We start from the raw sequence: 26,365 nt of genomic DNA on the forward strand, positions 1-26,365 counted from the left end.
TCATGTTTCTTTAAGGAAGGAACTGTGTGGTTGGAAGCTCATACCTTGCTCTGTAACCTCCTCACTCCTCCTGGACTTCCAGGCTCTTAGGTCCAGCTTTGGGATCTGGCTGCAGCTCACAAAGGCATAAGGGTACCTATTAGCCTGGAAGATGTGTCTTGGTACTTTAGAGATGTGGGTGTTGTCACATATTATTCGTGACAAGGAGACTGTGGCCAGTGAGGAGCGTTGCTGGGCAGTGAAAACCCCTCTGTTCTCCCACCAGAACCTGCAGCAGAAAGAGGAAGAAACAACAGTTTGTTGTCTTCTGGCTTCTTCCCACTCAGGGCTCCTGCAACATTGGTTCCCATTAACACCAACAACACATCTTTTGCCAAGAACAAGTTTGAATCTGTGTTGTTTAGGTCAGGAGCCCTGAGTCTCCTGCTGGGGCACTGAACTTGCATTCTGCCATGGGCATGTAATAAAGATGCAATTGACTGAGAGGCTTGTGCTGTGCTCCCTCAGATGAGGCACAGGCAGTGGTCTCAAACAGGAGAGGCTGCACATGCTGCAGGCAGGCTGTGCTGGCATCCCCAGGATTGCCAGGCTGGAACCAGCCCTATAATTGCTCTCTTTAAATAAGAATGGCTTCCTGAACCCTGCCATAAGGGTTCCTAGCTGTGCAGTCCACTGTGAGCTTTAAGCTCCCAGTAGTGGGGTTTTGAGCTCATACAAAGTCTTTCCAGGCAGAAAAGTTTCCCAGAAACACTGGCCATGATGCCCTTCAGGCAATACCATTGCTAGCAAGTACATGGCCCTTGCACCAGGAATGCAGCTCAAGCAGCACCTAGACAGGGAATAAGAACATCACCAGGAAGAAATATTTGGAGGAGTAATGAATAAAAGCAACAAGCAACTGGAACAGTTCCATGTCTGCACAAAGCAAGCTGCACAAACTCCATTCTCCCTCTGGGGTTTGAACACCCAGCTCCTCTCTTACCTATCTCCATCACGAATGTTCCTGAACTGGGTGCCAATGAGACAAGCCATGAGAGGCCCAACTCTGCCTCCACTCACAAAGGGCTCTGCAAGTGCCCCAATCCAAATGTCAATATTCTTTGGGGTGCCATACAGTCCAATGAACTTCTTTGCCAGACTCTGGTTCCTCAACACTCGAGCCAGTGCCTTCAGTCCAGAAGGTTGTGAGAGCCCACAGAACCGTCTCCAGGAGTTATAACCTATAAGCAGTTGAGCATCAGAGCAGACACATAAAGTGTTTCCACCCCCTGGGAAGGTTTTTCCCCCTTTCTTTCCCAAAGCCAGGGCACAGGTGTTGTCCCAGTAGGTTTTTAACATTTTTGGGTATGTTTTGCTATATTTCTGTTCATGCCACTGACTCTCCACTTTCCCAGAGCCTGCTCACCCTGCCTGGCACTGCAGTGCTGGCTGTGCAAGGGCCACATCTTTGCAACTGGTTTTTTCTAGTGGGAGCTGCTCCACCACCTCCCAGCACCATTGTGTTGTAACACACGTGCCTGTGCACGAGCTCCAGAGCCATCCTGGGGCTGAAACAGCCTCCTGCTGATGTGACCAAGCAACTACAGGAGACCCATAGTGAAGGTGCAGCAGAAAGCTGCCCCAGGGCATTTCAAACGTTGAAGGAGACTTATGTCCAGGCAGCTGATCCTGTATGTGCTGTGACTGCTCCTAACCCTGGGCTACAGCTGCTTGGAGAGATGCCACAGGAGGCTTCTGGCTCTAACCCTGCTCCTGCAAGCTTGTTGCTGAGCTACTTTCCCAGTTTTACCACTTGAACAATACAAATGAGCCAGTTATTGAACACTTGCCCCTGGTCTGTGCAATGCCCCGTGTCCTGGCTGTCTCCCACGTGTCTCCTCCAGCTCCAGCCTGGCTCTGACTCCGTTGGTCAGACTCTCATCCACTTCCCAATGGTTGTATAGAAATGGTGACAAAACATGTGGGAAAGAGTCACCTCAGCCAAGCACAGGCTGGAGACATCTCTCACTATTCAATCCCAAGGGTGCTGGACCCCCTCTGGCTCTCCTCTGCAAGCCCTGCCCCAGCTCACCCGGCAGCCCGTGGTCTCTGCTCCGCTGCATGTTGAGCGCAGGCAGATCGAAGCCGATCCTTTCCACCCGCTCAAACATATGATCCCGCAGCTCACCCACCACCATTTGCTGCTGGGTCATCAGCTTGGCCTGGTTAGCCATCAGGCTCCTGAGAAAGGGGTCAATACCACCTGCAATGGTCACACAGGGGCTTGTGAGCAGTGCAGGGAGGGGTGTGTGTGTCACACTCAGCAGAGCTCAGCTCATAGTGACAAGCAGCTACTGCGAGAGAAGCACTCTCTGAATAGCATTCCTGGAGTCTACAGCAATGAAGCAATCAGAATGCATGCTCCAGCATGAGATGGGGCCACATTTAGCTGCAGAGAACAGCCCTGGCTGGTAGTAAAGGACATTTAATACACTTAATGCAAAGTGCTTTTCAGTTTGGGTGACGCAGGAGCTCACGCAGAGGGGGTTAGGAAAGCTTGAACGGAGTTACCTCACGCTACAGAGGGGCAAGAAAGGCTTTACCTTCTTTAATAATCCTCCAGACAGCAAAGAAGCCATTTCTGAGCAGAATTTTGGGCCTTATGGGCTGGTAATTGCGATTCAAGCGTTCCACAGTGGGGGGAACCGAAGCGTGAGCGAAGCGAAAAGCCAGCGTGAAGACGTTGGATATTCGGGGATCCACAGACTCCCTGTAGCCCTGGTAGCAAGGGATCAGCCTCTGGAAGCTGGCTCCCAGCAGAAGAGGCAGGTAATCCCTGTAGGTGATAATCTAGAGGCAAACAAGGAAGGTGTGAGTCATTAATTGCTTGGCCACAGGTTTCTTTGGGAGGAAAGCTCTTGCTGGAGCCACCACACTGATGGGATTTGTGTGGGAGGCTTTGTTAGCACAGATGTGGAGCAGAGAAACTCCCCAAGGCCACCCTTTGCTTTCAGCTCCTCAGACCTTCCCCCAGCTGCTCTGGCAGTGTGGTGCAGATCCTTTCTGGCACTGCTGAGTGACTGTGTTGTGTCTTCAGCTCTATGGCCTTGGTTCAAAGGCTCCACCGCCCATCACACCACGCCACAGCTGGTGCAGGCCACTGCCTGGGCTCCTGCTTCTCCAGCCACGCATGGTGGGACCTCCACACTCTGTATCAGTGACCACACAGTGACTCAGATGGAAATGCAAAGTGGACATCACTGCTCCAGCAACATCAGGACCATGTCCCGTGCTCAGCCTCTGCCCCTGCACCGGGACAGCACCCAGCTGCCCCAGGGATGCTCCTCCCTGCCCCAACAGCTTGGCAGGTCAGAGCAAGATGAGACCCTGCCAAATCCTCCCAAACATCCTCTCCTCATCCTCCAGCCAGAGGCCATTCTCATTCACCCAGGTAGAACTGTGTTTCTCCCCCCTCTCACCCCACAGCCTTCAGGTGGCACAGTGGCTGGTACCTGCATCGTGGCCCCCAGGATCTTTCGTGCCTCCTGGTAGAGCTTCTCCCCGTTCCAGTGGGGATTGAGGCGCTTCAGCCCTCTGGCCAGGCGGTTGTGCTCCCTCACAAAGAGTGTGTGCATGCAGGCCAGCTCCAGCATCTCACTGGCTCGAGGATCACCTGCAGAGGAGGCAGAGGTGAGCAGGCTCATCCTGCCAGGGAGCTGCACGTGCTTGGCTGCCTCCCACTGCAATGAGAAGGTCACGGTGGGAAGTGAGCACAGACAAGTTGTGTAGACGTCTGGAGAACCTGCACTGAGGAGAAAGTGGGGAACAAACAGACAGGAGGGGAGGGAGAACCAGGGTTTGGGCTCCAAAGGGTGAAAAGGCAAATTCCTGCTGAGGCAGCAAAAGCCAAGGTGCAGCTCAGCACCTCGTTGTGCTCAGCATCACTGGGATGGGGAAGCTGTTTCCTCAATTAAGGGCTGAGTGCATGAGCTCAAGGGGCTGACTACAAGTAGGTGTTGGCCAGGCTCCCATATCAGAGGGATGGTCTCACAGCTCATGAAAAGGGGCAAGAGGGAAGTGAGGATGCAGCTCTGAAGGCATCCTTCAAAGCAAGCTATGGCCAAAGTCACAGTAAAAGCTCTTTAGTGAGGAAAGGTAAAAGCAAAATGAGCCACAATTGGAAGGGATGAATTACAAATGGCAGCACAATGAGATGCTAAACCCTTCTTCAGATATCTAGGGCAGGGAAGCTGAGAGCAAGCAGGTGATAAGGGTATAAAGAGGCACTCAGGGAAAAGCAAATATGTCATGTTTGGTCCCCCAGTCCCACAGTAAATAGAGAGATTTGCTCTTGCACTCAGCACAGAGCCCTTTTCATCCCCTGTCAAAGGCTGCCTGTAAGACACCACAGAAGAGGGAACAAAAGAAGCCCTGTGAGGTTTCCTTGGACAGAACACATCCAGCCAGAGCTCCCAAGAGAGCTCCAGCAGGAAACCCCTGCACCCTGTCAGGCAACTGCCCAGGGACCGTTTCTCCCTTCTCAGGGACCGGAAAAGTCACAAATAAGACTCTGAATTTTCAAAGGAGCTTCTGAGGCAGCTTGAACTGCTGACTGTGAATTCATTGATGGCTATGTACCCAGCTATGGGACAGCAACTGCTCCAGCAGCCCCTGGCTGCAGCATCCTGGGGGCTGGGAGCCCACCCCTGGGAAGCAGCCGATGTGCTGGGCTGTTCTGCTCCTCAATGGGCATCTGCCTTTGGCCACAGGTCCTGTGTGGAAGAGAGACAGCCACCAAATGTCAAGCCATTGCCTTTGGGCCAGTCTGCTATGGCTGCATCTGCTCAGCTCCATCATGGCAGAGGTTCCCAGGTCACCTCCAGCAGCACCATGTGCTCTCTGGGCTCCAGGTCACAAAGAAGACTTGGAGACTCGTAGCTAGCACAGCCTGTCTCAGCCTCTCATGGTGCTTTGCTGTGCTCCATTTTCTACTTCAATGAGAAAAGCAAACACTTAAAGAAATGAGCAGGAGCTGGTGGAACTGTTGGCTCTGCAATTCAGGGTTAGGGCTGCCAGCACCCACCTTACCTGCAAGGAAGCAAGGGATTCGAGCTCCCTTGCTCACTTTGAGGCAGGGGTCCTTCTGCATGCTGGCAAAGGGCATATATGCCTTCCCCTCATCACTGAATATCTGGTTGACAGCCAGCAAGCCCAGCTGGCTGCTATGGTTCCTCAGTTTGTTGGCCAGGGGCAGCTCACTGCCATAGACCACGCTGCCATCCAGGAAGGAGGTGAGAGCGTTGAGCTGGTCCCGGCCAGCGTGGCCCCGGCTGCAGGCGGCGGCTGAGCGGGTGAAGGGGAGGCAGCCCCCGCTCTCCTTGATTCGTGGGTCCTTGGGTGGGATCTGCAGAAAGACAAAACCCAGTGAATGTGATACTACAGCCCCAAGGAAAGGCAGGCAAGAGCCATCCCAGTCCCAGCACGGCACGGTGTGATCAGTCATCAGTCAACTCACAATGGTCACACTGGCAGCAGAGACGCTGCTCTGGGAGCCCAAGCGCCCTGCAAGCACACTGGCTGTACCTTGATGGGGAAGCAAGGGGGCTGCTTGGCACAGCTGGTCTCACAGTCCACTGTGCCACTGAAGGTGACTCTGGCTGGGGTGTCAGGACTGAAATCCAGGTCGTGGTCGAGGAACTGTCCCCACTGCATGAACATGAGGGATCTCTGCTGGTCCAGCCTGAGCTGCCCGGGGGGGAAGCGCACGATCTCGTTTGATACTTGCCGGACCTGCAAGGGGGGAGTGCAGAACACACGGGGTAGGAAAGGACCTGTGTGAATGTGAGCATCAGTCTGCAGGGGCAGCAGTAAAAATCCACGAGGCATTCCTTATGCTTCACAGAAACACCCCCCCCAACTTTGTCTGAGTTGAAAGGCATCAGCAACACTGAGCACTGCCTTGTCCTGGCTCTAGCCAGGTTTCTGAGCATTGAGACTAAGAATGTCCATTGATGGACACTGCTCCAGAGGAGGCTGAGATTGGAGCTGAGGCAGAACTGTTTCCCTGAGAGGGGTGTCAGCCCCTGTGCCAGGCTGCCCAGGGAGCTGGGGCAGTGCCCAGCCCTGGAGGGACCCCAAAGCCATGGAGCTGAGGTGCTGAGGGCTGTGGGTCAGTGCTGGGCTGGGCAGGGTGAGGGCAGGGCTGGGACTGCAGCAGTTTCAAAGGCTTTTCCACCTGAAACGATTCAGTGATTCAGTGGTTTTGCATTCTTGGTATCCACTGATCATTTTCTCCTCTGGCATATTGCTGTGCAGGAGACAACCAGCTTCCACAAACCCAATCAAAGGAGATGAGTCAATTACTTTGGCTTAAAGGCACTCACTTAAAACAACACATTGCACAACCCTTCCTTTGCCCTGTGCTTCTGCACCAACCAGATTAATTTCCCATTGCTGTTCCTGAAAGTGTGGGAGTTCAGAAGCATTTCTGGCAGCTCACCCTGCAGATTCTCCTGTCATCCAGCTGAGGCTGATGGATTTACCTTCCTCCTCCTGATCACTACCATGGCAGCTGGTGGACAGGGGCTGTGACACCTCTGAGCTATCTGAGGACTGCCTACCCCTAAGCCCTGGTGCTGCATGTTCAGCTGAGCATCACAAACGTTACCAGTGGAAGGGGGAACCCAGAGAAACGTTTTCCTTCTGTCCAGCCACGGGGCACTGACACACCATCCTCGTATTCTGCTGGCAACCATCTGACCAGGGCTCTGTTTGAAGCTCCTAGGGATGGGTTTCTCCTGTCAGAGTGGAATGGAAGAACAGCAAACTATGAGTGTCATTGGGATTGTGGCAGGATCAAGAGTAGAGAGAGATGGGAACTTTGGCATGAGACCACACAGTGATGCACAATGCCCTGGGAGCTGCTGCAGCCCCATGTTTGGTGCTCCAGAGCTCCAGGGACTGGGTCAGGTCCTTATCCCAGAGCCCAGATTCCTCTCCTGAATGAAGACATCACTGTCTGAAAATGGAAGGAGGCAGGTCACTCTCTCTCTGCTTCTTGTACAGATGCCCAAAGGCAAAAGCATTTCCTAGGCAGGCAGAGCTGTCTGATCTCTCTCCTCTGCCAGAGGTGCTCCCAGGAGATGCTCTGCCTGGCTGGTTTGTGGTAACAGTGGAGGGATGGGGAATGCTCCTATACTGTCCCTTCTAAAACACTCCACTGTTTGGCACAGCTTCCCTTGTCTCTCACATTACAGTCATGCCCCTCCCCTTGTCCAACCATAGGACATGCAGGAGCTGGTCTCTCCTAGCCCATGTGTCCAGATTTCTTCAATGTATGGCAGAGAGGCAGCCAGTTCATGCCTCAGTATGGGCTTGGGTCAGGAAGCCCTTTGAGACCCTGCAAAGGGGCAGAGCCAGACAAAGAGCAAGGTAAAGAAGAAAGATGCAGCCTGACAACAGAGGCCCTGGGCTGGACACAGAGCCATCTGCATTTTGTCCAAAGAGCTACTTCATGTACAGCACCACCAACCCCTGAAGCAAGACTGGAACTCAAAGCTGCACACACGTAGGAAGCAACAACCTGGGGGGTGAAACCCTGGGGAAAGCATCCTCCATGGGCCATCCCTGGGGCTGTGGGGCCAGTTCTGCTGATGGAGGAGCCTTCCTTCCAGCAACTTTTCTTTCCCTTTCCCTTTCCCCTCCCTGCTCCCCTCACCTGTTGTTGCACTCCCCAGTGATGGTTCGGTAGCGACCAGAAGCGGCACAGTTCATGTTCTTCTCCTGCTGCTCACATCCACTCGCCTTGAAAACCATCCCCAGCTGAGCAGGGCTCAGCAAATCTGTTGGGTAACGACAGAGAATGAACATCCTGGTGCTGCTGGGGCTGAGGGGCCTCCTGGGCTCAGGAAAAGAGCACAAGGGGCTGCCATTGAAGGTCTTTCTGCTCAAAGACGTGCTGGGGACGTTGTCTAGAGCAGCAGACTGACTCTTCTGGTTTGGGAAGCACTAAACCCAAGCCACTTGTGGACAAATCTTACTTATAATTACATGGTGAGCCCGTGCAGCAGCAGAATGGCTTTCTAGCATTAGCTGTCCTTTCTCCTTCCTCTCCCCTCCCTTTTTAGCTCCACCACAAAGCTACAGCCATCCTACAGGTGTGTAACAAGCTTTCTTCCCCCAGTGAGGCAGCCACCAGTGTGTATCACCACTGCCCAGAACTGCTTGGAGAAGAAACCATCAGGCTGCCAGCTTTGCATTTCCACTCTGCCTGGGAGATAAGCTCAACCAGCAAAGCCTTTTTGGCTGTTGCTGCAGGCACAGCACGTCCTGAGTCCTTTGGAGGTTTCCTGGGCACTGCTGCCACCAACAGTTTGGGTCACAGCATGGTTTGAGGAGCCACTGCTGCCTCCTGGGCAGGCAGATGGGGGGTGGTAGCTGGGTGGTTGGGGAGCATCACTCCTGGATGGAGCCCAGCACAAACAGCCTCATTTCCCTCTTCCCACCCACCCCGTGCTGCTGAGATGCTGGAGCAGCCCAGGATGTGCCAACACGTCCCTGTAATGCTGGAGAGCCCCAGGAGTTCACCTCTCTACAACAGGAGCCTCCCTGAGCCTCCCTGAACTGCCTTTCTTACTACTCCCAACTTACCTTCTGCCAGGAGGCTGAAACTGCCACCTCAGGGAGGACAAGGCTCCTTCAAGGCATGTGCTGAGATGTTCTTTCTCCTGTCCACATTCCCTGCCTGTGCCTCCCCCACAACATCCCGTTCCCATTGCAGATGCCTCTGGCAGTGACTTGGAGCATTGTTTGCTTAACTGTGGCAGAAAAACTGCTCACCTTGGGGCTGAGTAAGAATGAGTCACATCCTCTCTGCTTGCTCAATCCCTACTCAAGGGAAGGAATGTTATCTAGCAGAGCCTTAGGAGCTTTGCTACATTAACCTCTGTGTCACAGAGGGAATATGGGAAGTGCACAGAGCACTTCCACTAACTGAGACATCAGCTGCACAGGAAAAGAGCTCAGCTCTGCCAGCTGCTGCTGCCTGGGGGATCTGAGCTACAGCCCAGCATAACTCCCTTTCATTCCCCCCTCCAAGACTCACAAAGTCTTCCTCTGCCTCCCTCCCAGCAAGGTGAGATCCCCACCTGTGACATTGAAGTTCCCCCTCACCACCCATTGCAGCTTCTGCTTGAGGAGGCTCAGGGTGGTTTCCAGGTAATCTGCAGCCCGAGCAGCAGCTCGAGTCCCTGCCACCGGCTGCTTGAAGTATCCCAGAAGCTCAGTGGGGCTCCAGGCATCGCTCTGCAGGTGCTCCTTTATGCTGCCAGGGAGAGGAAAAGCAAATCTGCTGATTGAAATGGGGCAAAGCCAAGAGCTCTGCAGGTTACAGCCCTGAGCATCAGCCACCTCAACCCTCCCAGCATGTTTAGTCTGGGTTACAAAGGCAGAGTCACCTTCCCCCTCTGTGTGGCAGCTGGAAGAGAGCTGGGCTGCTCCTGCCACCCTCAGCAGAGGAGCTGCAGGAAGAGAAGCTGGTAAGTTGTCCAGCTCTACCTGCCAGAACACAAGGCTTAGGTCTTTCCATCCCTGAGGCAACCCAACCTCACTCAACTGTTATCCAGCCCATCGACATCTGCATGTGCCACTCTCCATCCAGAGCTCCCAAACATCTCCTGGTCACCCTGTCCTGGTGCTGCTGGAGCCCCCTCTCAGCTGGAGGGATCCCTGAGCCAGTGAGGGGCTCCAGATGAGGGCTGCTGAAGGGGATGTACGGGCTGGGAGGAATCCAAACACCCCAAACCATGGTGGCAGAAGCTGGGCTGTGCTGTCAGATCCCACACCATGTCCTCACTGCATCCTACAGCAAAACCACCCTGTGAAGCTTTGCTCCCTTTGCAGGGTGGCACCAGCAGAAACGAGCAGAAGCCTCTGCTGGCTCCTCCTTGGAGTGTCCCAGGGGGATGGAACAGGGGGCAGCAGCACCAAGCTGGGAGCCCAGGGTGCACAGAGGGGAAGAGTTACAACCCTTAGCGACCCAAGACTGGATGCATCATGTGAAAACAGGGTGAAGGGAGGCAAAATCCTGCCCTAGAGCCCAGTGTGCTCCCGGAGGGCCCCGTGCCCTGCCTGGCTCTGCACGAGATGCCCCCACTCACCGCTGGCGCGTGCGTCTGTAGGCTGCGTCCACCAGCCGCCTGGCCTCATCCACACTGCTCAGCACCCACGAGTCTGACAGCTCTGGCACATCTTGGGAAGGGAGAGAGCAGAGGTGAGGGCTGTCTCTCACCCAGGAGCATCCCTGTGCTGCAGTGGGGTTCTCTGAGCCTCCAGCATCTGGCACAGGGGCGCAGAATGGTGGGGGTTGGAAGGGAGCTCTAGAGCTCCATCCTCTTGGCACCCACCCTCAATGCTTATTGACAAGGATTGAGGTTCTCCTTCCCCTCTGCTCTGCCCTGCTGAGGCCTGATCTGGAGCCCTATGACCAGTTCTGGGCTTCCCAACTCAAGACAGACAGGGAACTGCTGCAGAGAGGCCAGTGCAGGGCTGCCCAGATGCTGAGGGGATGGAACATGTGTGTGAGGAGGAAAGGCTGCAGCCCTGGGGCTGCTCAGCCTGGAGGAGACAAGCCTGAGCTCAGGGGCACCTCAGCAACACAAAGCACCTAAAGGGTGGGTGTCAGGAGGATGGGGCCAGGCTTTGTTCTGCAGTGCCCAGTGCCAGGACAAGGGGTGATGGACATAAGCTGGAACACAAAAAGTTCCCCTGGCACAGGAGGAGAAACTCCTTTGGTGCTGAGGAGAGGGAGCCCTGGCCCAAGGGACAATACCATAGGATGAAGATACAGCTGCCTGGAACAAGCTGAGGATCACCAGTGACCCCAGGAAGGTTTCTGCCTTCATCCCTGCAAAGAAATGCATGAAGTGAAGAAAACTTCCATGGCTCTGGGAAGGTGAGTGCCCACCCTGCTGATGGCACCTGGTAAGGGAGCTCATGAGTGTCCCCTTCCCAATACAATGCTCCCCAAGAGTGAGGACCTTGCATGTGGAAAAGGGAGCTGCCTCCTGTCCTAGGGACAGCAGGCACTGGTGGGAACATGCTGATTTGGGATAGAGAGGCAACCCAGATGGGAACAGAGGGCAGGACACGCTGCCAGTGCTGCAGGCTGGCAGCTTTGCTTGGGAGCCTGTTGGTACATGGGGTTAGAAGAGCTGGAGGGGAAGAGAGATCAGCCAGGGCAGCATGGGGAGATGAGCACCTAGGCATTTGGGATGTTTTTGCCCAAAGCTGATCCCTCTCATCTCCCAAGGCTGCTCCAAGCCAATCTGCTGTGCCTGCTGCACATTGCTCAGCACTCACCATGGAGCTGCTGAAAACTGAGCCCACCCTCTGTGGAGGGGTGAAAGCCCCATGGAGGAGCCCCCAGCAGCAGCAGCAACATGGGGTGCCAGGCAGAGACTGGCTCTGCCAGCCCTGGAGCAGGGAGGGAGAAGCCACCACACAAGCAGCAGGAAGCACAGACCTCAGCTCAATGCCCCAAACGCAGCCCCAGCCCCTCCAGCCCCCCACCCCAGTACAGAAACAAGTGCTCCAGGAAAGCCAAAGCAAAGGGTGAGATGGGACAGACTCTCACCTGCAATCCTCTGCTCCCTCAGCACAGCCACCCCTGTGCCTGAGCTTTTATCTGCTGCAGGGCCGTTATCTGCCCTCACAGGGCTGACCCACGGGGCTGGGCAACTCCCCCAGGGCTGGGTGAGGCCAAGGCAGCCCAGCACCCACCTCAGCCCAGCTCCTTGGCAGCAAGGATCCTGTGCACCCACCTGGACACACAGGCTGCTGCTGAAGCAGAGCTTCCCCAGGGCTGTTTTGGGGGTGGGAGATGGGAGGCAGCACTTTGCCATGGTTTGAGCATCTCGACTCCTTCTGGAGATGTTTTATCAGGACAGGGTTCCTCTGCCATGGTGATCTTCATCCCTTGGCTGCTCTTAAAAGTCAAAAAAGATGTCTTCACATCCACCTATGCAGGCACCAGCTCCAAAGGGTGTCTGCTCTGCTCAGCACCCTCCTGCCCCATGTCCCTGCTGTGCTCTGGAAGGGTCCATGGAGGCACCTGAGAGATGAACAGGCTTCAGCAACCTCCAGCTGCTGATCTTGAACAGAGGGCAGCTCAGGGAGAGGCTCACCCTTACCCAAACTGCCCCTTGCACTGGGGGTTCATCTGGCAAAGCACCACCAAAGCCCCTCTGAGACAAACCCTTCCCACGTTGCAGCTGTGCAGACGAGGCAGGGCAGGGGGATACTGCTGCCTCAGGTGAGTGATGGCCTCAAGTTGCCTCAGTAACCTCCCCTGGCCTTTGGGGTAGCCCACAGACTCTGAGGTGCCCCCCTCTTACCCCTTTTCTGTGCTCCTAGGAGCTCAGCCTTGTTCGAGAGAGCAGCAGAGCATGTCCCTGGGCTGCCACTGCTGCTTGCACAACGGCCAGGGCACAGCTCTTGTGCAAAGGGGCCGAGCTGGCAGAGCTCAGAGCCGTTATCTGGGAGCTTCCCCTGCTGCACCATGCAGCTCACCACCTCGAGGGGACAAGGATTCTTCAAAGGCTGTTGAGACACTTGGTGCAGATCTGTGCTGATGATTGCATTTCACAATTAGGAACTTACTTAATTGTTCTCAAAACTGCTTCAGAGACCACGAGAGTGGGAGGTTTTGAGAGATGCTTTGTCCCTTGAATGGTCACTGTCCCCAGAGGCTGTGACCCTGCTCCCAGGTGTATGGGGAAGGTTAATGCCTCTGGGTGAGCCTCAAACCATACACTCACACAAATCAAGTCCAAGCCCAGCACTGACCCACAGCCCTCAGCACCTCAGCTCTGGGATCCCTCCAGGGCTGGGCACTGCCCCAGCTCCCTGGGCAGCCTGGCACAGGGCTGACACCCCTCTCAGGGAAACAGTTCTGCCTCAGCTCCAGCCTCAGCCTCCCCTGGGGCAACCTGAGCCTGTTTCCTCTTGGGAAATGGGAGCAAAGGCTGACTTGCACCTTCCTGCAGCCTCTTGTCAGGGAGTGTCAGAGAGTGCTGCTGTGTCCCCTCAGCCTCCTCTTCTCCAGGCTCAGCACTCCCATTCCCTCAGCCCCTCCCCAGCCCCTTGTGCTCCAGCCCCTTCCCCAGCTCAGTGCCCGGCTCTGGCCACGCTGCAGCCCCTCAGTGTCCCTGTGGCAGTGAGTGAGGGGCCCAGCACTGACACAGCCCTGGAGCTGCAGCCTCCCTGGAACAGGGGGAAGAGCAGCAAGGCAGTGCCAAGCCCTCATGTTCACCACCTCCAGCAGCAAAGGAGAGGCCACACACTGCTCCTGTAGAGTAAGGAGACAAGAACATGCTGATGCAAGCACTAGTGGCTCAGAACAGATGGGGCACCAACACCTGGGACACAGCACAGCAACCAAAACCAGAGGGTGCAGAGCAGAACATGTCAGTGACATTTCATTTTACCTTCTTTTGTTTCAGGCAGCCTTTTGCCTTTAAGTACCAAAGTCTGATGGTCTGACACCTTTCCCCAGGCTTCTCCCAGCTCTGCTGCAAAGCCAGCCTGGTGATGGGGAACCAACTGATCCGGGGTGACTGGGCTGAATGAGGAGAGTCTGTGTGCAAAACTTGCTGGAGGCAGCCCAGCACATGGCTGGGGAGCAGCCAGACCAGGGCTGAGCTGAGGAGGGGGAAAGGGAGCAGCAGGAGCCCTCCTGCAGGCGCCAGCCCTGGGCAGAGCCCGAGATGTTGCTGTGTTGCTCCTGAAGGGTTTTGTTCTTCAGTCCATCCTCTGATGAGCTGACAAAAAGCAGTTGGGGGTTGGTCTGGGTGATCTTTCGAGGTCCTCTCCAACCTCTAAGATTATGTGATTCTGTAACAGTTTCTTTCAAAAGCCCTGAAACAAGTCACTTGGGAAACTCAGCTGGTAAATTCAGTTACAGCAGCAACCAACCTCCCCGGGGGCGCTGCAGAGGAGCAGCCCAGCCTCTGCTGCCTCCCAGCGCCCGACTCTGCTCCAGAACTCCAGGAAACTCCTGCCAGCATTCACAGCTTCAGCAGCTTTGTTACCTCCAAAGCTTCAGCCTGGCCTTGCCCCCATTCCTGCCCAGCCCAGCAGCCAGGGCTGTGCTGAAACATCAACACCATCCAAAAGCATTTCCCTGGGAGGTGCAGCAGCTGCCCCCCAGGTCCCTCCTGTCAGGGGAACACTGCCAAGCCCCCAGAGACTTTTGCCACTTTGGCTGAACTCCCAGAGCACCAAGGTACAGAGCTGCCACCCCCCACCAGCTCTGCACCCCACAGCAGCCTCTGCAGAGCCCCACACCACGCTGCAGCTCTCGGCTCCAAGTGCTCACATCCCCACTGCTGGCATGAGCAAGCATCAACTGCTCAATGAGTCAGAGCCAAGACCTGCTGCTGACCTCAGAGCTTCTGGAGTTGCCTTATTTTTCCCTCTTTTAAGCCAAAGTAGATTGAAGCATATCAAGCACAGCCCCCAGCTGAACTGTTGCAGCTGGATGAGGGGAAACCCACCTTTACCATCTCCTTCCTTGAGGGTCAGATGCCACAGACAGCAGCTTGGCTCAGTTCCACACATCTGCTAGGCAAACAGGCAGGAATATGGCAACTCCTAGCAAGAGGAAAGCTCAGTCTGTCCCCAGTACCTCCATCCTTCCCAGAGAGAGGCTGCTACTGTCTTGAGCAAGGCAAATAGGAGAAGGCCCTTGCCACAAGCCCTGTGCAGCTGCTGGCAGTGCTTGGGCAGGTCCTGCTGCCTGGACAGGGGCAGTGGCCGCTGGCACACCACATTCCTGCACTCTCTGGGAGTTGCACCTGATGTTTAAGAAGCCTGCAAGTGGATGGTGGGTTCCACTCACACCCCTGCTGTGGCAGGGCTCATCTCTACTGGGACCATTCCTTCTGACAAAGCAGCTTCTTGTCTCGGTCCATCACCACAGCACACCAGAGTCTGGCCATGCTCAGGCACAGTGGAACACAGTGTACCTGCACTTTGGTGCTTTCTCCTGCAGGATGAGGGCTCTGACAGAGCAGAGGCAAAGCCTTGTCCCTCCCAGAGCAGGCAGCTCCCACCATGCTGCCAGGGGAAAGGCAGCAGAGCATCCTCAGGGTGCAGTGGCTGGTCCCAGCTTCCCCTGAGCCCCCACAGCCCAGAAGCATTGCTGACTCTTTAGCTCTTTTCTTAAGGACAAGAGGTATTGTTGTGAAAATAGACTTTATTATAATAAAATCTGATATTAAATAAAAACACACCATAAGCACCAGCTCTGGAGGAGCCTGTGCTGGCATCACCCACGTACCTCACACAACTGTCCTCCTCAAAACAAGTACCCCACTGAAACATGCAGAGAGAGAAACACTGGGAAGGACAGAAACCATGTAGTACAAAACTCTCTGTGGCTCAGGAAGGGATGTGTCTTAACTCAAGGAAACTCATCATCTCATATGAAAATAGCTGCAAACTCTCTCCCTCCCCCAGCTCAGCTCTGCCACCGCTGCGGGAGCAGCCCACTGACAACAGCCCAAGGAAACAGCCAAAGAAAGAGGCAGATGGGAAAGGGATAAATAAGAGAGAGAAAGAAAGAGATAAGGCGGAGTCCCCAGCCAGGGGAAGCAGCCAGGAGCAGCTGACAGCAGCCCAGCCCTCGGGGAGCATCAGCAACCTCCTTCCTCGGGGGAAACCCCGGTGCTGGGACGTGGCTGAGGCAGTGTGGGATGCTCCCAGGCACAGCTGCATATTTACAGGTTTACAGTACAAATCAACTCACTCTTCAGCCCAGAGACAGCAAAAAAAAAGGGGGATTCACAGGACCAGAAAAGTGCAAATTGCCTTTGCAGGAAGTGAAGGAGCTGCCACAACCTCCCGTAGACCAGAGAAACACCGGGGGGTGTAGCACAAGGGATCTCTTCCTAAGGGGCCAGGGCTTTGCTGGGAAAAGCCATTTAGCTAACTTACAGCCAGGATAGAACCTTGAAGTTAAAATATTTACAGGGAAGTGGTGCATTGAGGGCTGCATGGAGCAGGGGACACTGCTGTGGAGGGAGCTGCATCCTCGAGCTGAGGCCTCGCACGCCCCAGTGCCGTGAGTGCAGAGCCAGTGCCCACACTGGGAGGGCAGCCACGGGGCTCTCAGCACAGACCACAGCTCACACCCCCACTGAAGAGCTTTCTCTATCCTACATCCACTTTTCCCCCTATGAAAATACTCCAATCAGCTTATTGCAGAGGGCTTCTCCCCCAGGGTCAGTCCCTGCCTGGGCTGCCCAGGCAGCCTTTACACAACAACAAACCCCTTGTTAAGTTTTCTTACTGGACCCAAGTTTTTTGAAGAGCTTTTTCCCTTTGAAGAAGAAGCCTCTCTTCTTTTTACTCTGACCAGGTCCATCACTGCAGCTGAGAACAGCCAGTGATGCCTGTTCTCCACACAGCTCACCCCCAGCAAGGCAGGAAGGTGGTGGAGGAGTTGGTGAGGAGTCGCTGGGACCAACAGACCCATCTGGATTAAACTGGGGAGGGGGGGAAGAGAAAACAGAAGAAAAAAGAAAGAAGCAGAAGTTAGAGCTGATGAAGGACATGATGCCAAGATAAACCTCAGCCAGAGAACCCTGCCTTGTCCTCCCCCAGCCTGTTCCAAGGCTCAGCTCCTCCAGGCACTTGTCAATCCAGCTCCAGTGGTTTCCAATGGTTTTGTACCCACTCCCCAGACCCTGCCTGAGCTCTGACAGCCAGAAATCCCTTAACCTGGGGCTAAGAATAGGACAGCACTAAAGCCCCACTCACAGCTGAAGAGTCTGTGCGTGGAAGCACCCTCTGAGAGCACAGATGGACAGACACTGATGCACCCCCTGGGTGGCTGCCTGGGGCAGCTGAGCTCCCAGCACACTCAGAGACAGAAGGCAAAACCCACTTAATAAGAACAAAGGCTGTGCAAGACCTTCAGAAGTTCAAGAGGCTGGTTAAGCTGGGAGATTTCAGCAACAGTGGCTATGATGGTGTTAGTTTCCAGGTGGGGGTTTCAGTGCTGTTACTGGTGGGAACAGTTACAGGAAAACAACGTTTGTGAGTAAGAAAAACACAAATCTGCACCCACTGCCCCCAAAAAACAGGGGTCTCACCCCTCCACGTGCCCAAAACTGGTTCTTTCCAGTGTTATCAGACAGAACAACTACCCACACAAGGCTGGGTTTAGGGACCAGCTGATGGTGCACTGGGGGTTTCAGGGTTACACTCAGGAAGAAGTAAAACCAAGAAGAAAACAAATCCCACAGGTTGAATATGGGACATGATCAGCCTGGGCAGGATCCTGCAAAGCCTAACCACAGCTTTGGCTGTTGATGTGCTTTGAACAGTGATAGAAAAGCCAGGAGGAATTACAGAGCAGGTCACTTCCAAACCTGGATATCCAGCACAGTCCCCAAAACCACCAGATAATTGCTTCAAACAGCTGCACTTCCATGTGCTGAACAGATCAGAGTGAGTCTTAAACACAGCCTCAGTGGTGCTGAACAGATCAGAGTGAGTCCTTAACACAGCCCCACTGGTGCTGAACAGATCAGAGTGAGTCCTTAACACAGCCTCACTCTGGCAGCTACAGCTCTGCCACTGGAGGATTTGGAAGTGGACTTGCAGAGCCCCAGCCCAGCCTGTCAAACTACAAGCTAGAAATTGACAGGTTCAGGGCCTTTTAATGTTAGGCTAGGTGGGAGATCAAAGAGGTCTTCTCACACAAACTTACATGGTTGCTCTCTCTCTCTATGTACCATTCATATCTATCACTGGACTCTTCTCTTCCTCATTCTCTGAAGAAAAGAACCATCAGGGGTGCACAATGCAGGCAGAGATAAACACACATCAATTAGAGTCAAACACTTTCTGAAGGTGCTTTGCAATCACTCTGACAGAAGCTGCACATCACTGAGGCAAAACCCATTCACTCCACAGCCACAGCATTGAAGCAACTGCTCTGAGCACGGGTGTTCCAGGGCTTTAGCTTGTGACCATAACTTCTTGGATGCTCCTCTTTGTGCTGTGTCTTTTATTGCTTCACCTCACCCCCCAGTGTCATCAGCCAAAGTCAAACTGCTTTCCCTTTCTCACTTGCCAGCACTTCTTAACATTTACTCAGATAACTGCAAATGATCCACCCTCCCCAGCTGAATTTGGGAAGTCGATTGTCCTTACTCCCAGGCCTGTGGCACAGAGGGAAAGGGGAAGGTGAAGAATAGCCAGGATGAAAACATTAAATCCAAGAAGTTACAAGCAATTTAAAAGTCCCTCATGATCATGCTGGAGAAGGTTCTGGTAAGACTGGGACCAGTGCAAAGCTGTGCCATGAAGCCATGCTGCAAACACGTGCCCCCTCATGTGGCAGCTCTCAAGCTGGGACTGGTCAATGTGATGGAGTGTGTTTTGCCATGCTGGCTTTCATCAGAAGACTCAAACACCCCTCTCCAGAGGCTGCCATGCATCTTTGGCCTTTGGTGGGGTTCTTTTTGCATGTCCCTCCCCCCACTCCTCCATCCCCAACAGCAGCAGTGAAGATGCTTCTGATCATGTTGTATGTGCCAACTTTGACAAGCAAGCTCCAGAACTCTGGAGTAAACATGTCACTGGAGTTTGGCAAGCCCCAGGCATGGCTGTATCACTGAGAGTGTCCATCCCAGCTCAGGGACAGCCAGGGATGTGTGTTTTCCAGGAGGAGGCACTTTGAGGCTGCAGTGCAGGTACAGTGGAGCTCCTGTACCCACAAAGCTTGACATGCCTGGAAGCAAAAGATGGGGCTGCAGGTAAAACCTAAAGGAGATCAGACAGCATTTGAAGCTAGAATTGGGAGGTGGGTGCAGAGAAAAGGAGCTCAGTATGAAAAACAGGACAAGGAACAGTGCAGAGAGCAGGAAAGCTACAGGGGCAGCAGTGGAGAGATCAGCAGAGGACTCCAAGCCACACACTGCTTTAAGGGCTGGCTCAAAGCCATTCTGGGCCTGCCCTCACACACTTCCATGGGTCTGACACCACTTGATGGTGCCAATAACCTCCCAAGAACAGCTGAATGTTGGGTAGATGTGAGCTGGGACCAAGCTGTGCCCTTCCCTGTCTCCCACTCTGTACAATGACCCAGCATGTGAAGTCCAGGAGTGACCAGGGAGGTGCTGCACTTCTGGCCTCTCCCTCTGAGGACTGAATCTGGCAGATGACCCAAATCTCTCACTTCAGCATTTGCTTCAAGAGCATTAGCAACAGGATTAGTTCAACCTTGCAATCCCTTGCATCTGTGGGATGTTTTCAAAGCCTTAGGGACCACCCCACAGATCTGTTTGGGAAACTCTGTGTGTTTTGACTTTATCTGGAAGGACCTTGGGCTGGATTAAGATGTATCTAACTTGGGATGAGTGGAAGGCTCTTGGTGTTTGGGTGCTGGTAACTCCAGAACTCTGTGGCCTGGATATGAGCACAGCTGATGAATTTGCTGTGTGTGGGAAGCTGGTTGAAGTGCTTTGCTTGCAGCTGGATTTCACCACTGACCTTCTTGTGGATCTAAAGAATGTGTTGTTGGGACCTGGGATCCTCTTTGCTCACCTGACCACAGTGAGACTGAGGCCCCAGTGGATGCTGTTGCTTTGTGCCTCTTTTTTGCACTGTAGGAAGAGCTCCCAGCACTCCCCTCTAGACTCTTGAGCATCTCCCATGGGATGTACTGAGCTGCATGCAAGAATGTCAGTGATTCTAGCAGATGCTGCATGCTGTGCAATGCCCAGTCTCCAGCCACATCACAGCTTGGATGTCAGCACTCTGCAGAGTCACACAACCTTACCTGGCTCTCAGCACTCAGTGGAAAAGCTTCTTTATCTTTTGAATGAAGTTCTTCAATGGTGCCACTGTCTGAAGTCACAGCTTCCAAGAAATTGGAGGGGACAAGCCCTCTCTGCTGGTTCAGCTCTCCCTGAAAGATCAACATTCAGTTCTCCCATCAGGTTTGCAGAAATGCCAAAGAGAGGAGCAGTGCCATGCAGAGAAGGCCAGGCTGTTGGCTGCCACAATCTGCCCTGCACTAAGCAGATGGAGGTTTCTTCTTCTTTTCCCCCAAAGCAGAATGTTTGGTTCCCTGATTTCTGCTCTCCTGCCACTAGAGGGACTCAGACATCAGATGGAGCCACACAACCTTCCCAGCCCCTGTACTTACATAATAGAATCCATCATCATCCATGGACCCAAACACAGTGATAACATCCCCAGCATTGAAAGTCAGTTCTGCCTGCAAAGAGCAAGAGAACAACGGTGGCAGGAGAAGCACTGCCTAGAATTCTCCACCTCAAACACAATCTGTCCCTGGGCTTCTTGCACAAGCTCTCCCTGAGGGAGAGAAGCCACTTGCAGGACCAGGATGCAGAAGAGCAACTGTATCTGTGTCAACCCCTTTTTAGCAGCACCATTGCCAGGCTGTAACTGCCTCTGTTTTGATCAAAGTGCAAAGTGTCTTGGGATAGGAAAAAAAGAGAGGAAAAAGAGCTGGTGGTTACCTCAACATCTGCATTTGGAGAGCTCTCCTTAGGGTTATAGTCAAAGACAGCCACCATGCTTCGAGGAGTCAGCAGCTCAGCTTCCAAGTCTTTCTGCTTCTGTCCTGCAGGGCAAAAGGAAACCAAAATACCCTGAGCTAGAAGTTCTAGGACAAAATCCCAAGCCACAGCAATTCCTTGGATCTTAAGGATAAGATGAGGAAGAGATTTCCCTGCTCCTCCAGAGCACAACCTCCACCTTCAGAGTCACTGCACCCACTGTCCAGTTAAAAGAGATAAAGCTCTTCTTTAGTGAGAATGATCATTTCCTTACAGTGCTCTAAAGCAGCACTGCAGGGTCTGGCACCAGCCCTCCACCACCAAATGCATCTCTACTGATGGTGCATTATCTACTTAGAGTAAAAAGGAGCAAACCCCACCTGTCTGAGACTTGTACTTCTCCTGCTTGTCCAGCCCTGCTGGGAGAAGAAAACACCTCATCAGTGAGAGTTCACCTTTCACCACAGGACACAACTGACAACAAACAACACTGAAAAGGACAAAGACCAAAGCAGCAAACAACAGAAGCAAACTGTTCATGCAAGTCCAAAGCCTACATCAGTAACCATGACCCAGGGACAGCAAACAGCAGAGAGGAAGCAGTGGGTGCCACAGACCTTTCCTGGAGCGTCTGGGTTTTGGAGGAGGGACGCTTGGGCGACGTGGAGGTGGAGAAAATGTGCCATTTCCTTAGTGAAATCCAAAAAAGCAAATCAACAGACAAGAGAAACAGACAGTGAATGGGAAGTGAAAAGCATCTTGAAGAGTGAACAGGCAACAGAGCAGCATGACAGGCCTCCCCTGGGAAGCAGACACGGGGGTTTCAAGAGGCAAAGCCCAAACGTTGGGTTCTCGCCTGTGGACTCAGATGGGGCCTGATCCACATCCCAACACACAGGGAAACCCACACTGCCCTTCTGCCCATTAGTCTGTGTGCTCCAGCACACAGCAGCCACATCTCACTGTGCTTTAGCTATCAGAAGTGGCATTGTAAGCACAGAACAAAACCTTGTGCCATTAACACCTGAATGGATGAGCTGCTCCCACCCTCAGCTCATCCAGGTGGGAAGGGATCTGGGGAGGGCTTTAGCTAAAGCTTCTGCACTGAGCAGGGTCAGTGCTGGATGAGTCCCCAGCTGAGCCTGAGTTCCCAGACCAACCCCTCCAAGGCATTTCCTTAGTTACAAGGTTTTAACATGAGTTTAAGGCAGTAGGAAAACAAGAGGCACATACAGCTCAGCTGAGCAGGGAAACAAGGTTTACTCTCTGCAGGCACACCTTGGCTAAGTCTTTCTCACCACCACCTCAAAACTTCCAGAGCTACTAGATGTCATCAAGTGTCAGAGCTATCAGATTTCCTTATTCTGCAAGTACACAGCAGGGCAGGGGACAGGGACAACACACAGCACACAGGGACAAAGGCCACCACAGGCGCTGAGCTGTCTCTGGGCACCAGAGGAGACACCACATCATGAATGTACCAAGTGTGAAAAACACCTTACTCAAATCTCTTCTTTCCCTAGCCATGAGAGGTGCCAATGGACACAAACCTACCAAAAAAGACCTCACACAGCCCCAGAGTGAAAGCAATTGTGCTGCTCAGGATCCCACCTTCCAGAGACCCACACGGAGGAGCTGGGGAGCCAGCCCCAGGGCCTCCAGGCTGGGTACTGGCTCTCCCTGCAGGCAATGGCAAGAAGTTGGATTGTTTCTTTTTTTCTTGGGTTCTTTGGTTGTTTCTTGGTTGGTTCTTTTTTTGCATCCTCTGCTTGTGAGAGGCAGTGGAAGCTCAGTCAGTGTCAGGGCTTACCTTTGCCATCAGCCCCACACTTGTGCTGTTTTACTTTGCTGAACTGGAAGGGAAACAGTGGCCAGCCAAAATAAGAGCTCCTTTTTAATAAGTGGAGGAGGTCAAACAATTGCCACTGGTAGCAGAGAGAACAGAGAGAGGTGCAGGATGACAGATGGGAGGGATAAGGACAGGCACTGAGACACCAATACATTGACAGCACTCAAAGGGCTCAGAGCCACAGACCTGCAGCCTGACCCAGGCCAAGCTGTAGTGGCTGCACACCCCAGGAAAGGGTCCATACAGCCCTCAACCACATACTTCAGGGAGTAAGGAGCCCAAGAACCATGTCTGCTCCTTGTACATTCCTGACTGCCTGACTTGCTGTCTCACGGCCTTCCTTCCCCTTCCCCACGAGTCTCTCCCCACCTTCCTCCATTCCCAGGTCACAGATTGTCTCCTCCAAGAGCAGGGTCAGCCCTATGGGTTCAACTACAGACTTGCAAAACAAAGGAGACAACCCAGAAGTGGAAACCCTTCTTCTCATCTTTCAGTTGCTCTTCAAACTTGTTTCCCCTTCTTTAGGCAGGATCAGCCTCACTCCCACTCCTCACACTGCCACAGAGTCAGCAATGAACTGAACCTCAGAAGACCTGTTTCCCTCATCCATCAAGACCTTCCTGTTCCCTAGTGCAACAGCCACAGAACAAGCCTTCAGGTCCCAAGCAGCAGCTCTATGTATAGTTTTGGTGGGCTGCACTGGCCACACAGCTTGACAGCATGACTGAGCTCTCCAGTTTCCAGCAAAGAAACGTGCTGACAACAGCACAGCACAAACATAAAGAAGATACAGTACCTATGCTCTCCACTGGTGTGTCAGCAGGCAGGAACCCTTGCTTTAGGAGCTGCTGCTTCATTTCATTGTTCTCCACCTGGACTTCTGACACCATGTTGCAGGGGATGTATCCCTCCCTTCCTGCACATTCACCCCTGTAGAAGCCATCAGCATCTTTGTCTCCACACACCTGCAATGGAGAGGACAGGCCAGAGACTGTTTGTGCTACAGGGACTGAGATGCAGGGAGAAAGGGAAGCTAAGGAATCACTCCCAAGGTGAATGAGGCTCTGCCTCCCAAGGTTTGCACTGTCCCTGGAACATCAGATGGATCCAGAGTGGATGTTCACTAAGGTATGGCCTTACTTTCAGGATCTGTCCCTCCTTGAATGGGAGCTCCTCTTCTGCTGCATCAGGGTTAGGAGACATCGACACGGGGTCGTAGTCAAAGAGAGCCACAAATACTCTAATGCCATCATCTTTAACAGAGGTTTCTGAAGTGCTGCTCCTTGGAGGGCCTGTGTGCAGACAGGGGACACACCAGAGGTAACATGAGCCCCACACCCCTACCACAGCCCTGCATGGCTCAGATTCTGCCTAGCAGCCTCTCCCTGCCGTCCCCAGCAGCCTCCCTCTCTCCTGCTGCTCACTCACCTGGAGGAGAGAGCAAAGGTTTCTGCATTTGGCTTCTTCTTACGTTCCTGTTGCCTCTCCTGCTGGGAGCCTGCCAGGGGCCAGTGCCAGGCAGCTCCTGGCCCCTAGGATCTCTCTTACCAGATGCCTGAAACAGGAATCACCAGAGAGTTAGTAGCAGCCTCTGCCTTCCACCTGGCGTGACCAGCGCTCAGCCCAAACGCACTCCACAGCCAGCACTGCATCCAAATGCAACATTCCTCTTCAGGGACACTCCAGAGCTGAAAATACCAAGGGAGCTGCACCCAGAACTAAGCACAGGCAGCAGCCTGCCCAGCACCAGCGAGGAGCCCCTCGGCGAGCACGGGGACGCAGGGAAAGGGCAGTTTGGAGGGGAAGGCAACGACACCCCAGCCATCACCTCCACCAAACCTTGCACAAACCAGCCTGTTCCACCTGGGATTTTCATTTGGGTACCACAGCCTCCTGCCACGGGGAGGAAGACCCAGAGTGAAAAGGAATACTGCAATGGTGCCACTGGGGCAGGCAGCAGGGAAAGCAGAAGCAGCTAAGACAGGGAAAGCCACGGAGCAGCACAGGACTACAGAACCTCTCAGGTGCTCTTCCAGACAATCCTAGAGGAAGGTCCTTTCTCTGGACAACACTGAACAAAGCAAGGTACAGGCAGGCCAGGGAAGCAGAGGGAAGCTAATGCCACTGCAAGCTGCTTCAAAGCCAGAATAGGAAAAGTCACCCAACCCTTTTGTGCAAAGAGCTGCTACGTATCCCCTTCGAAGGATGTTCGAGCCTCCTTCTCCAGCCAGGTGACTTACAGTCCAGCTCCCAGCCCTGCTCCTCAGAACTGCTCTCACATCTCAGTGCTTCCTTCTCCTGGCTGAAGAGCTGCAGGCGCCGGCCCCGTGACCCAGCCCACTCCATACCCTGCTCTTCCATCACCTCCAGCCTGGTCAGGTCCCTTCTGCCATCTGTGGGAGCAACCTCAGATTGACTGGAGCAATCACTCCAGTCCCCTTGAGAGCTCTGGGACCTCTCTGGCCACGGCCTGCTCTCAGGGGGGGACGCACAGCTCGAATCCTGATCATCTTCAGAGTCGTATTCGATGTCTATTTCCAGGCTCCTGGGGCTGGAGCAGCGTGTTCCCATCACAGCAGGTTCCACAAACCCTGGAGCCACTGCTCTTGGGGCACCTTTCCGTGAGGTGCCTTGTCTGGCACGACTGTACAGATCAAACCCCTCCTTACCACCAGCACTGCTCACAATGTTCAGCTCTTCCCTGAGGCTGGGAGCTCTGTATAGGCCACCTCCCATCTGGCTACAGTTGCCCAGCAGACGACTGCAGTGCTCTGTTAAATCATTCTGTCTCTTCCTCCCTGTCTCAGGCCGACTCCTCATCCTCTCTCGATAATTATTGCCCTTTTTCTTGCTCCAAGTGGGACTTGCCCCAGTCCCAGCCTTTGGATCGTTCTCCTGGTAGCCCCAGTCCCAGTTTGCCTTCTTCTGACTCCAGGTCAGATGGCCAAAGGCAGGATTTGCATGCTCAGCATCCTCTCTGCTCTGCCTAACACCGTGCTCCTCCTGTGGAGCCTGAGCAGGCACATCTGGGGAGGTGTCACTCCCATCTGCCTTCAGAAACGCTTCCTTGGCCTTGAGCAGCTTCTCTGTCCTTCCTGAATGGTAGCTAAGTGCTTCCAAAGAGTCTTGAGGGTCTGCCTTTTCCTCCCTAGCACACTTATCATCCTCATCTTCATCCTCATCCTCAGTCACTTCAGGGATGCTGAACAATTTCTTGCTGTGGTTCTTCTGAAGGGGGAGCTCCAGTATCCTCTCCAGAATCTCCTCGTCGCTGTCAGTATCACAAAGATCCATCTGTACCCAGCCCCCAGAAAAGCCACAGCCAGGACAAGCAAAGGGAAAAAGAGAGGAAAGAAACATTAAAATAAGAGAAGCAAGGTTAGAGGTGGTTCCCTCCCAGCACAGCAGGATGGAGCGGCGACCCTGGGCTGCAGCCAAGCGGGGGGAAGAAGCAAAAGAGAGCAATGGGTCTTCTGGCAACAGCCAACCAGATGAACCAGGGATGCAGCAGAAAGCAGGAAAGGCCAATGCATGGAAGAGCTCCCTCCCAGCCTCTGCCCCTACACACACCACTGTCTGCAGCACCTTTCAGCCTGCCCACTGGATTCCCCACAGCTTCAGCATCCCCAGCCTGGGATGACGGGACAGGAGAGGCCCAGTTCCTCCAGGGCTGTTCTCTGCACGTTAGAGCTGCTGGGGTGAGTCTCACAGCCTGTGCTCACACCAGGACCCACAGTCCTCCCTTACCTCTCTGTCCTTGCACTGGAACAGAAGGAAGTGACCCTGTGCAGCAGAGCTTCAGGCACCATCTTCCTTCACTCTCTAAGGCAGTGTTGGGAGCTCTGTGTGCTAAAGCTTCCTGCCCCTGCTGCCCTCTCCCCATTCAGCATCTTGTCACGCTCACACCCTCACCTTGTCACTGCCAGAACAGAAAACAATCACT

General features: G+C 53.9%; 2 protein-coding genes across 2 annotated transcripts in view; both read right to left on the reverse strand.

Moving 5' to 3' along the window:
• LOC104553514 (myeloperoxidase) lies at positions 1-11,881 on the reverse strand. The gene is made up of 13 exons (XM_010196204.2): positions 11,799-11,881; positions 10,808-10,882; positions 10,137-10,227; positions 9,126-9,301; positions 7,697-7,820; positions 6,647-6,776; positions 5,563-5,769; positions 5,068-5,383; positions 3,492-3,652; positions 2,583-2,829; positions 2,072-2,242; positions 983-1,220; positions 1-268 (listed from the first exon to the last, which is right to left on the reverse strand). Exons 2-13 carry the CDS (start codon positions 10,878-10,880, stop codon positions 1-3), a joined length of 2,202 nt encoding a protein of 733 aa, XP_010194506.2. The 5' UTR covers positions 10,881-10,882; positions 11,799-11,881.
• A 3,389-nt stretch (positions 11,882-15,270) lies between these two features.
• Positions 15,271-26,365, reverse strand: part of TSPOAP1 (TSPO associated protein 1) — a 29,553-nt gene continuing 18,458 nt past the window's right edge. Inside the window, exons 17-26 of the mRNA XM_062012303.1 lie at positions 24,589-25,716; positions 23,851-23,977; positions 23,563-23,714; positions 23,219-23,387; positions 21,191-21,262; positions 20,954-20,989; positions 20,535-20,638; positions 20,198-20,269; positions 19,829-19,957; positions 15,271-16,523 (exon numbers count right to left, since the gene is read on the reverse strand). Of these exons, the coding sequence (XP_061868287.1) occupies positions 16,314-16,523; positions 19,829-19,957; positions 20,198-20,269; positions 20,535-20,638; positions 20,954-20,989; positions 21,191-21,262; positions 23,219-23,387; positions 23,563-23,714; positions 23,851-23,977; positions 24,589-25,716 (2,199 nt within the window). The 3' untranslated portion in view covers positions 15,271-16,313. The remainder of the gene's footprint in view (positions 16,524-19,828; positions 19,958-20,197; positions 20,270-20,534; positions 20,639-20,953; positions 20,990-21,190; positions 21,263-23,218; positions 23,388-23,562; positions 23,715-23,850; positions 23,978-24,588; positions 25,717-26,365) is intronic.

Source organism: Colius striatus, chromosome 20 (genome assembly GCF_028858725.1).
Source record: "Colius striatus isolate bColStr4 chromosome 20, bColStr4.1.hap1, whole genome shotgun sequence".
In the NCBI taxonomy this organism is placed as follows: Eukaryota; Metazoa; Chordata; class Aves; order Coliiformes; family Coliidae; genus Colius; species Colius striatus.

What these genes read in the sequence shown, in the direction of transcription:
- LOC104553514 (XM_010196204.2), bottom strand. Translation starts at nt 10,880, where the DNA reads ATGAAGGCAGAAACCTTCCTGGGGTCACTGGTGATCCTCAGCTTGTTC. An exon ending in ACTGGGGAGTGCAACAACAG is followed by an intron (nt 6,777 to 7,696) that starts GTGAGGGGAGCA and finishes CCACTCTGACAG; the next exon opens with GAGAAACCCATCCCTAGGAG. An exon ending in CAGAGACCACGGGCTGCCGG is followed by an intron (nt 1,221 to 2,071) that starts GTGAGCTGGGGC and finishes AACTGCTTATAG; the next exon opens with GTTATAACTCCTGGAGACGG.